The 12,254-nt window shown below is 34.4% G+C and overlaps 1 protein-coding gene across 1 annotated transcript in view; it reads right to left on the reverse strand.

Annotated features, from left to right (window-relative positions):
* LOC101441123 (protocadherin-15) overlaps positions 1-12,254 on the reverse strand; it is a 1,917,137-nt gene that overhangs the window by 359,289 nt on the left and 1,545,594 nt on the right. The window contains exon 17 of the mRNA XM_058298874.2: positions 8,571-8,703. Coding sequence (XP_058154857.1) covers positions 8,571-8,703 — 133 coding nt within the window. The remainder of the gene's footprint in view (positions 1-8,570; positions 8,704-12,254) is intronic.

A 12,254-nucleotide genomic window follows, 5' to 3' on the forward strand; every position in this document is an offset into this window, starting at 1 on the left:
AGTAATACATGAAAGAACCAGAATGCCAAAAAGAAAAGCTTCTTTGATTACAGAAAAGCCAATCTCTAAATAAAATATCCAAAGTTAGCCTTTATTATAAATGGCACTATAAATTCTATGGTGCAGGGCCTATAATTCATGAATGCTGAACCTGCACCAACTGCAAAGCGTTCATGAATCATAAACCCCTGTATCATCTTCAGGGGAAAAATACATCTTATTGTACAAGAAATAGTCATTGAAAGAGAGAGAGAGGGAAGAGAGAAACCCTTAAACTTTTAGAACATTTCAAAGGCATCAGAAAAACAAATTAGCACCTCTGACAGGACCTGTTAATGCAGAGGGGCAAGTTATAAGACAGTTTGCATTTAAATCAAACTGTTCTGGAAATGCACCAATTCTGTAGTAAGCGCAAGGCAGCGGGGATTTTTCTTCAGGACTAAAACTAAGAATTCCTTTGGGCATATAGGTTAAATCCCACAGCTTTTTAGAACTACATAAGAAGGGGGAAATGTAGAAAGATTAAAAGAAAATGTATTATGCAAGCCGGCACTTGTAAGTGACCCTTAACCTTACACCGTAGTAGTTCATTAGTAAAATGTATCTCTGTTTCTGAAGTAATCAGAGGTAGCAACATCTAACTTCTTGGTTTACTTTTTCTATTTTCTCTTTCCATCTGAGCTGTTTTGCCTGCTATTGCACTTTTCAACAAGGGAAAGCCAGGAAAAGGAAAGAGGATCAAAATGTCAGTGCCGGTCACCTCACTGATAGTCAGGTGGAATGAGAAGTTTAAAGCAGTGGCTAAATTAAGGTTTCCCAGGGTCAATGGGCATTATCTGCACAATATTTCTCTTCACTCTTATAAAGAAAATAAACGCAAGGCTGATCAAGCAGATACTAGAAAGAAAAACAGTGATTAGCCTTGCAGGTAGCTATACTCCAATATTGAAGGAATTGCAAGTTTGAGCAAAGGTTACTGCAAAGCTCAAGAGACTGACTATAAGCAAGAGTCAATCTTGGAAAGGCAGCATGGGATAGTGGTTAGCACATAGACTCTAGGGTCAGACACCTTGAGTTCAAATCTACTCTGCAATGGGCTTCTCTTTGGCATAGACAAAGTTACTTCCCTGCTTTGTTGGGAGTATTTAAGATGATGAAGCTTGCAAATGTTCGGTTATTTCCTGGCTTATAGTAACATTCAATAAAAATTGAATTTTGTCCGAAAAAATGAATGTGAAATATCTCCCTTTAAAAAGAAATCCTGTTATATGATGAAATAATATTAAACGAATTTTTAATTCAACTTAATGTAATAAATCAAAAGTAGGTCTTAGCAGATAATGATGTCTTTTCACCTTTTTACTCTTCCAAAGGTAGCTTTTTACTTTATTTACACATAATGGGCCTTTTTTGTTTGTTCGTTTTCATATGATACTCAGTAATACATTGCAAGAGTCAGCAAACTTTTATATAAAAGGCCAGCTAGTAAAAATGTTAGGTTTTGTGGGCTACATATCATCTCTGTGCATATTCTATTTTGTTCTCATACTTTGTTCTTTCTTTCTTTATTTATTTTTTGGTGTCTGCTTTTAACAAACCTTTAAAAGTGTAAAAATCATTCCTAGCTCATAAACCACACTAAAACAGACCGCTTGGCCCATGGACTTAGCTTGCTAATTTTTTTTATATTGTTCCTGTTCTTTAAATCAACACTGACATCTGTTCAAATAAATATATGTTTCCATTACCACTCATCTTCAGAAATAAGTCCACTTGTTAATATGCAGAGAGTAGTAGCAAAAATAGAGCAATAAGAAAGACATTTTAAACAAGGAACAATTACCATCTCGTGTTTTCCCCTAACCTCGATCCTTTATCCCCAAGGAAACATATTTTGAGAAAGGAGATCATACGTTTACTCCATTATACTTATCAGTTTTTTCTTCTCAATTTGCAAAGTGGGGGTAAACTTTCCTTTGAAATGACCTCAGTAGCAATAGATGAATGGGTCATTTGATTCAAAGCTTATTCATAACTAAGATCTATTATTTTCAGACAGGCATAAGCTTACTGTTGTTAACTGCATGTTTTGACTATCAGAAGTTTGAAATAAGCAAAGAATTCCAATTAGGTTCTGAATAAGCCATGTTTAGATATAGTGCAAGGCCTCAAAAATAATAGCCTTTATTCCTTTGCTTAATATGTTACAAAGGAAAATATCACAACTAGAGGTCTAGGAATGAAGTGAGGCAAAGCCAAAGCTGATTATTTCAGTTTTGAAACACAATCCGATCTACTTGTCCATGAAACACCCCAGATTTTCCCTTCTTCTCTGCTTTCACTGTAAGGACAAAAGTATAGGTTTTCATTATCCTTTACCCAATTTGAATAAGGCATCTCACCCACTGGGGAATAAAATTAAATGGTTTTAATTTTCCTAATTTTCTACCAGGCTACTAGTCAAGCACCTTGATTCCTGGTACATTGTAGATTTCATTAATGATATCTCACTTTAAGACTATAACTGTTGTTTACCAAATCTGCCACCTTTTCATTAATAAGACCGATTCCTCCTTATTTAAAAAATAATTTTGTTTCCACAGTTCAGGAGTGAGATTTGTGTTATCTTCTCTCTCACATGCCTATCCTTTGTCCTTTTACTCACCCTTCTGAGGCTGGAATAGAGAGGAGATGCCTGTATTGAGGTTGCTCTAAGATTTGTGTGGAAGGGGTTTGGCCCCATGAGACTCCACTGTTAAGGGGCTTAATGCCAAATGGCCATCCTAGGAATTGGTGGTATCTGAAATTCTGATGTATCTGCTAACTAATGCCCATTTGGTGGCCTCTTTTCTCTTCTTCACATGCTGAGTCACCTTAATTTTCCTTTATACTTAGAAGCCCCAGTTTTTAAATCTGTGTACATAGACAGGATCCATCTTACCCATGACTCTGGAACAAGGTCTTTGCGGGGACAGTTCTTGTCCTTTTGCCCACTACTCACTCAACTATGCCATTTCTCTCCAATGTCCTTTCCTCTGTCACAGGTTCACTGACTTAAGTGAGAAAACTGCCCAAGCACCCTTTCAGTTCAAGAATTGGATGTCTGTGGGAAATGCTTTGGATTTTCTTCTCGGAGAGAGAAATATGAAGAAGTGACAGAAGTTAATAGCCTCTCTCTACACTTTACTACCAAAAAACACAAAAACAATAAAAACCACGGTGTACTCATCTGTTTCTATGATGAAGTTCTCCAAGACTGGGATCTCTCCCTGGATCCTTGGATCTTGTACTATGAACCAGTAAATCTTTCAGTTAGGATCCAGGAATTTAATAATTTTTTGCTCAACTGTGCCTTCACCAGGTATAACCCATATTTTGTTCAAAAACCTCCAAGTGAAGTAGGATATTAGTTAGTATTCCCTTTGTCCCTTCCCAAGACTACTGAAATAACTTAAATCTTCCCCCTGCATTTATTATCTTTCCTTCTCTTATAACATAATAAAATTAACCTTGAAAAACACAAACTAACTTAATATAAAACATACCCATCATCCAAAATAGAGCAAAAATAAAATTTAATAGTTTTATACTGCCTAAAATATAAGAGTGTGATATAACAAAAAGAACCCTGATCAAGAGTTCAGTGGAGAAAATTATTTTGGCTCATAGACCTTCCTGTCTCTGACTCTTCATTTCCTCATCTACCAATAATAAGATATTAATATCTATTTATTAGGGTTGGGATAATGACCAAATGAAATTATGCATTATACATAAGTGGGAAAGATAACTTTTTTATTGGGTTAAGTTAAAATAAATCATCAAGAAATATTATGGAAGAGACAACTAAGAATTCAAATTAAGAAAATGTATTGAATACCCGGATACATCAAGTTTTACTAAAACAAAGTTTACTCTTTTTTTTTTTCATTTTATTTGTTTGTTTCTTAGGACCATGGATGTGATAATGTTAATCTTCTATCTTTTAAAGGGACTATATGAAATATGCACTAATCAGTTAGTACTAAAAAATTGTTTATCAATAAACTGCTTGTAAGGGGAATATACACTTTTTATTTGATTAGAAAGTGAAATAGGCAGTTTTCTATAGTCAGGAGTGGGGTGAGGGAGTGATAAATAGTTGGGGACTAAAAAAAAAAAAAAAAAAAAAAATAGTTGGGGACTTTGAATGTTGAATAATGCCAATCAGTCAAACGATAAAGTGGCTGCATTGGGGAAGTAAGTTTTAGGCACACCCCCCACCACCACCACCACCTTTTGTGTAGGACAAATAAGAGAAGTTGGATCATTTGCAGAGTGGATTTCAGTACATAGGAGAAACAGTGCAATATAATTGGTAAGTATATCCATGTTTAACTGGATTGCCCTGTTTCTGTCACTTATTAGCACACTGAGCTTGGAAAAAGATCCTATTTTTGCATGGCTCAGTTTCCCTATTTGTAAAATTGGAATGACTATAATAGTGCAAATTTCATGGTATATTTATCTGAATTAAATTTTAAAAATTATGTGTATTAAAGTACATTATTATTCTAAATGTTAGCAGTGCCTTCCTAGAGGCTCCCAGTAACATCAGGCTTAGCCATCTGACTTGCTATGTACCATGTGCCTATAACAGGATTACACATTTTTGAACTGTTAATTCAGGTAGAGCCATATGAATTGATTTGACCAATGAAATATGGTCAAATATTACAAGCATTACTTCTGGGCAATGGTAAGAGCCAGATTTTTGTTTGCATAGCAAACATAGCCTTAGTCAAGAGATCAGCAAAGTGCTAAACAGAGCCTCTTTCATCAGTCTGGGAAGTGAAGTGAAGATTGAATACAACAGGCCACTGCCAAATTGTGATGAGCATAGAATGTGAAATTTCGGTTATGTGTTATAGCAGGAAACACCTAGCCATCCTAATTGAGTGATAATTTTGTACTTAGAAGTGAAATGTGTCATAACAAATGATCAAAAATAAAGGACACTGTCTTTAAGAGTATGATGGGTGGTAAGAAAACTGTTACTGGATGATATAAAAGGGGAAACCATGTCAGCAGTGGTAAAACTGTTACCCTGGAAAGCAAACTATGTATCAAAAGGACACATAGCTCTTAGCATCAAATTTAACCATGGCTTGTATGTGCCTCCTGTGGGATGATTATGCATTCCTACCCTAATTAGTCCAGAAGTGACCTTGTGACTTGGTTTGGTGCATGAAATTTAGTCACAAGGGCATGTCTCACTTGTGGGAAGGACATTAAGAGTCAGTTTATGGTTTATTGTGCCTCTCTTTTCACTCAGACAGGAGGACATCGTCCCAGATCCATCATTCTGAAATGGAGTGAAAATGATAAAGAACAGAACTGGAGCTGATCTGCAATGGATATGCAGTATGAGTGAGAAATAAATCTTTGTAGTTGTAAACCACAGAGATTTTAAGTGTGTATGTGTGACGGTGTCAATAATACAATCTGGCTGTTGTTACTGATACAGTAAGTGAAAAACAGTACTTCCCTCAATAATAAGTGGCACATAAGTGTTGGCTATCATTATTTTATAAAGAGGATGAAGAAAATGATAGCAAGGATACAGGGAGATTTCATGAATAAACAAGGGGAATTAGGCTTATGATGGTGGGGATGGTCAAATAGTCAAAGGGAATGGGAGCCATGTATAAGGAAGAGTAATGTGGAAGGAAATAATACTCTTGTGAGGACACAAGAAAGTTGAAACTTGCTGTATTTGAGTATAACACCTAATCCTATTTTGTAACAGTGGCTCATTTTTAGTGTACTGAACATTGATCAGAATTTCAGAGTGATAAAGTGGGAAGAAGCTGTTGGAAGTCAACACATTTTAGTGATTGAATATTTGACCAAATTGGCTCCTTATCCAATGATACATTCATGAATGTTTAACACCCAGCAGTTGAGTTGGAGGGAGGGCAATTATTTGTAGTATCTTCCAATTTCTGTGGCATAAATATGCCCACCGATTTCAAGCTACCAATGTGATATCAGAGAATATAGAGTTGGGGAGAGATATGCACAATTACCTCTCATGATCATGGTGAGATCTGGCTTCAGCATACCACTGGCAGGTCAGAAATATATGTAATACTTCTGCAAAATCTGACCAACTCTGGTGGAAAAACTCCACCCAAAACTTACAATTATTGGCACAAGAGGTTTAAAAAAGCAGAGCCCTAGGTAACGTTTTCCTCCACTTAACACCATTAAAACAGAAGAACAGCATTAATATGCAGAGGAAAATCATGGCCTCCCAAACAATTTTAAATAGAATGAAAGGGGAGGGAGAGGATAAACCAAGATTGTTGTCTATAAAGAAGCTACTCTGATCTCAGTCCAAACTGATTATGTTGAATCCAGTCTAAGGTCATATCTGTAAATATGTTTCCCCACAAATCCTGTCTTTCTAAATTGAGCATTGAGTGAAGAGTGGGTAGTGTTACATGTGTGAAAAGGATGAGGATGTAGGGTCTTCAGGCAGCATGAAGTACCTCTAATACATCGTCTTATTAGAAGTATTTGGAAGAGGGAGCTGATGGGAGCTTTTCAACTTTTAGGTCACCAGTTCAAATTCAATCTCAGTTGATCTTGAACAAAAGTGAATGGTTGGTGGCCCATGAAAAATGCCTTGATATTGTCATTCTAGCTCTTCTTAATAGAGACTGACACTACAATCAGCACCCTTCTTCCAGAAGCAGAAAGGTTGAGTAGAAATGTCATTTCAAGTATTTTCTCAGTCTTTGTACCAGAGAAATTTGAGATATAAATAAAGTCAGCTCCTTTTCATCTTTAACTCACAGGTCTCTTATAATGTTGTTCCTAGATCTTTCCAGGATTTATTGAAATGAAACCTAAGCCATCTTGCAAGTAAAATTATGCTTTACCTCATAAAGGCTAAATTACATAAAGGCACATTCCTAAGATATACTTAAATGTAAAACATTTATAATTTTTTGTCCAAATCTTTTTCTTTCTCTTTCAATAAACAAATCCCCAGGTAAGTAAAGAAAAGATGCGCATTTTTAAAATAAATACACATATGCTCATATTTGTTTTTCCATTCCTTGTCATTATCACAGTTATACTAGCTTTTATCTCCATCCTGAAAATATTGAAGTGTTTTTTGGTTTGTTTTTCACTTTCTTTTTTATTTGTCAATTAAAACCCCGAATATTTCCTTGATACTAATCTCTCAACCTCTCCAATTCCGTTTCCCAATTCATTTAATATTAAATGAACAATGAAGTCAAGCTTTCTCTAGTTACCTGGAGAAAAAGTATCAAAATAGATACTAGAGTAGAGGCACAGAAAAGTATCTGATAATGCCCACCAAATTTTTGGCAATCAGAGGAACTCAGTGACATATTATATAAAGAGCCTTGTTTTAGAAGAGAGCTGAATCAACTAATCTTAGGCATCCATTATTTTCTATGTGGTTCACTTTCCATATCTGGAAAATGAGAGTAAAAGAGATGATTTTTTTAAACACTCTTCCCAGTACACTATATGGTTTCACTTTTATATCATTAGAAATTTGAATGAGAGGGTGTCAGTATTCAAATGGGATTTGAGTGAGATATAAATGGACTTGTGTCACCCCATATGATGGGAGGTTGATGCTAGGATTTGTCTGGCTTCCTCACATTCAAATCTTTTCTAATCGTCAAGGCTGGATTCCTGAATTCTCATATCAGCAAATCCCATCATTCCCATATAAAACCAGGAAAAGATAAACTCCTGTGATCTGAATATCCATAGGTAAAATAGCATGTCATGTTATGGTTCTTATTATTTGTACATGTGACAGTTATGAAAAGCTATAGAGCATAACTTGAAACTGCATATTCAGTCAGAGATGGCCTTCCAGACTAAAATGTTTTGCTCAGAAATAGTGAAAACTTAGCTATCATCTTATAATCGACTCATATGTCCATGAATCTTGACCTGCAAATGGAAATAGCAGCGAACACTACTCCCCTCCTCCCATTTAAAGAATAAACTGAGGCACAGCAATTAGAAGATTTGTCCATGGTCACAAATGAAGTACAGCCTGCCCCACAATTAGAATGCTTTTGAGCCTTTGAGTTTAAGGTGATTTCCTCCAAATACCACTGCTGCAAAAGTAAATCCTGCTGGGGCCAAAGTACCCAAGAAAGAAAATAATAGTCAGCTGCAGACTCTTTGGATGCAAAGTACAAAATATTCAAGTGCATGTTTCCAAATCCTTCATTCTTTCCTGTAATGATTGCAGCTAATCCCTGCCAGCCAAAAGTTAGTCCTTCAGTTATGGCAATCAATAGAATAGATTAGCTGTAGAAACCTTCCATCCACTTTGCCACTGCTTTCCTCTCCAGATAGAATTTTCATTCACTAGCGTATAAGCAGGAATGCAACTTTTTTCCACCATGCACAAATATAAAGTCCATAGTCATCAAGGTTGGCTATAAATATATATATATTCATATATATACACATATTTTTCTATATGTACAAACACTCATATATACACCAAGGACCAAGGAGCATACCTGTAGATTTAATAAAACAGCACCAATCCTCATGGCTTCACTTATTTCAAGACTATACATCAGTTGTGGGAAACGGGGAGGGCTTTGATTATTTGGAGGAAGCACTTCAATGTACACGGTACAGATGGAGTGCCTGCAGAGAAAGAAAAATGAACAAGAAGTGTAAAAATCTACATCACATTTAAAGACAGACTGCATTGACTATTCAGTTTTTGAGTTTACAGGAAAGAAAATTTCAACTTTTTAAATAGAAAATAAAACAATTCAGAGTGAAAGATTGGAAAAATAAAAGTACCAGCAAAAATAATGTTCTCCATGAAATTGTCTTAGTAAAAGGAAAGCAATTGCCTCCAGTATTTATTTTTCCTACTTAGATTAATAGTGTGAATTAAGAAGGAATATTTGTACAAGTAAAGCTAGAAAAATAATTTGCTTTAACTTCCAACTTTATTTTTTTATGGTTTTCTAATAGCAAAAAAATAAAAAATAAAAACATCTATAAACATCTGGTAATATGAGCTGTCCTGGGGCCCTCTGTCTATAAAACCAGTAGAGGGAGTATTGATTAAAATAACACACAAAACAAAATATGGGTTGTGTTTTATTAGTTGTGCTACTGACATAAATGGCTTAATGTCAATGTATGTCAGAAGTCAGAATCATAAAATAATCATTGTATAAAGAGCTGCAAACAGAACTAAATATATTTTAAAAGCTTCTTTAAAGGTGAATAATATGAAAAGCTAGAAGAAGTTATAATTTGATAGGGAATTATTTTGAAGGATAAGAAAATATTATTGTCAAGACAGAACATTAGCATTGACATAATCAATCTTTTTGATATCACTGAACTCTGAAATTTCTTTACATAATGAAAGTTAAAGAAACAAGAGGTTTGTAAAGAAGCAAGACATTTGTGAAAAGAAATACTAGTTAAAATATTTTCATGAAACCTGGGAATTTACAAAGTTAGTCATTTATCTTGAAGCACTTTTTTATGCCAAACACTTTCATACGAACACACCACCAGGGCCTGAGTTGTATGCTTTAAAATTGTTTTAACAAAACCATAATGCCTTTATTCAAAACAAATTTGTTATAAATTCTATTTAAGGACTAGGATTTTCTTAGAATAGCCAAAATTGCTTTTGTATTAACTATCTTAAATTAAAACCATAGTCATGAAAATCAACAATTTTCTGAGATTGTTATTCTAAAACACTACTTTTGTAAAATCATTTAAAAGAATACATATGATGGGCACAGAGAATTGGTTTTGTAGCTCATCATCTTACAATATGTCTGAATCCAAGTTGTTGCATATCCTCAGTAACTGTTAAGTACTTACAGAATGTTAAGCATTTCTACAAAGCTGCAGTGGCTTTAAATAATTTTATACTTACTTGTATCACAATGATATTCCAAATAGTATTTTAAATTAAAATGTCTTAGACTTTTATAATCACTTAAAATCTCTGTATTTATTCTTGCCTGATATTTACACTTTATTATTAAAAATTTTCCATAAATTTAATCAAATTCTAATTGCATTTCATAAATACTACAACTGAAATTTTAAGAATGTTTAAAGTAGATTAAAATGGATGATGAAATGTTGCTTATAAACTTGTAGGTATTTATTAATCTTACCATGACTGGATATAAAAAAAAAACATGGTGGAAAGAAAAAAACTGGAAGTTACAAAATTTTAGGAACAAAGGAATTGTTATTTTGACATAGACCTATTATCCTCCCATATTGATGATCCGTCCCCAACAGCAGCTCCAAGATATTCTCTCTCATTTTATTCTGGGAGATCCTGGCTTCTTTTAGCATGTTATTCATTAAGTCATTCAAGCATTTTATAAATCAGTTCCTTCTCCTTTCAACACATTCTCTTTGCATACTAACTCCTATAAGTTAATCCCCTACCATATCGGTAATAACAGCTGAGTGATTTGGGGTACAGGATTGGTATACAGATGTTCCTGGTTTAGAGTCTTGATTACTGCCATTGTGTGATCTTGGGCAAATTACTTCTCTCTGTTTCACTATTATCACGTGTTGAATAAGAATAACAACAACACCTATCTTGAAAGGATTATCATGAGGATTAAATGAGAGTATAGATAGATATATATATTTATTCATATATAACGTATATGTACAATATACACACATACATACATACATATATATGAGTTATAGTGCTCAAAATATGGCTTCTTCTTCCATTCTATGGAATGGGGTAAATAAATTTGTATCTACTTATCTGTATACTTTAAAAGTTGAGATACTTCAAGGGCATCATTTCACTTTCCGAGGCTTACCATCCACAGGCTTGAGGCTCCCTCTCCAAAGTGGTAGACTTTGCATTTGGACACACTGAATCCAAGTCTCTGGGGGTGGGATCAAGATTCTAATTTTCCACAGATTTGCAAGACTTTACTTACACACGTTAGATATTGAAAGCCACGGCCTCAGAAGCTCTAGTGGAAGGTATAATATGCAGAATCACCTGCTTTTTAAATTCACAGCCCAGGACGTTCCTATACGAACTGTCTGAAAGTTCTCAGTAACCTTTGGAGGCAAAAGATTCCCTCACTAATTAATTTTTCAAACTTTATTATTTTTTTTTACCTAGAACACACTCCTACTTCAAAATCAAAGACATATTTCAACCAGTTAGGCCCTTCCTATTTCTGATACTCTTTAGAACTTCAGCTTATGGGTTTTGGAATACTTCATAAAACCTTCATAAGACTATCAGTATCTTGGGGCTCATTAAGGTCTAGCTGACACTAAACCTACTATAATTTGTCCATTTCCTTAGTCTTCTCCTTTGACTTTCACATTTTGGAGGGTTAAAACAAATACTGTTTCACCCAGATAAGTCCAGTCCTACAAGAACCACTAACACATGTGAGGCACTTATTTCACACAGAAAAGAAAATATTAGAATGCTCAAATAAGCTCACAAAAATCTAGACACAACAGAGAGGAGTCCAAATGTGTGGTCCAACATAGGTATCTCCTTCACTTTGCCTTCCCACAATTATTTGGATGCTAAAATTGCAAATTTGCAGGTTTCCCCTCTTGGACTGAAATCTTAGACTTATTTTGGGAAGATCACATCTCAAGACCTTGAAAATTGCCATTGTCAACATACTGGAATTTACTATAATGTGTGCAAACAAGCAGCAACCTTCCTGAGGGTAATTGCCTTTTAAAATGCTATTGCCATTTTATCCCCGATGTCAGCACAGTGTCAGAGTTAGCTTTTCTAAAATTGAATACCAATAGTATTAACAATAAAATGACAGCATTAGTGCTGTAATAAATAGCAGTAATTCAACAGCATCAGTTAAGCACATAATAAAACATTGCAGTCACTAGATAAATAACTTTTTATGTGAGCATTTTGTATTTAGATTTTATAGCTAGTCCAGAATACATAAAATTGAGCATCTATATAATATAAATTTTATTTTTATAATATAGCCAGCATAATGTAGATAGATCTCCAATTCCAAAAATGAAAATCATAATGGTTGTCTTTTTCATGAAAATCAAAATAGAACAAGAAAACTATTTCCTCGGGTGATTTAACATTTTAAAAACACTAGAAACCATCTAATTTAACCCTCTCATTTACAAAAGGGTATTAAAATGTCAGATAGATT

The sequence above is a fragment of the Dasypus novemcinctus genome, chromosome 6, assembly GCF_030445035.2.
Source record: "Dasypus novemcinctus isolate mDasNov1 chromosome 6, mDasNov1.1.hap2, whole genome shotgun sequence".
In the NCBI taxonomy this organism is placed as follows: Eukaryota; Metazoa; Chordata; class Mammalia; order Cingulata; family Dasypodidae; genus Dasypus; species Dasypus novemcinctus.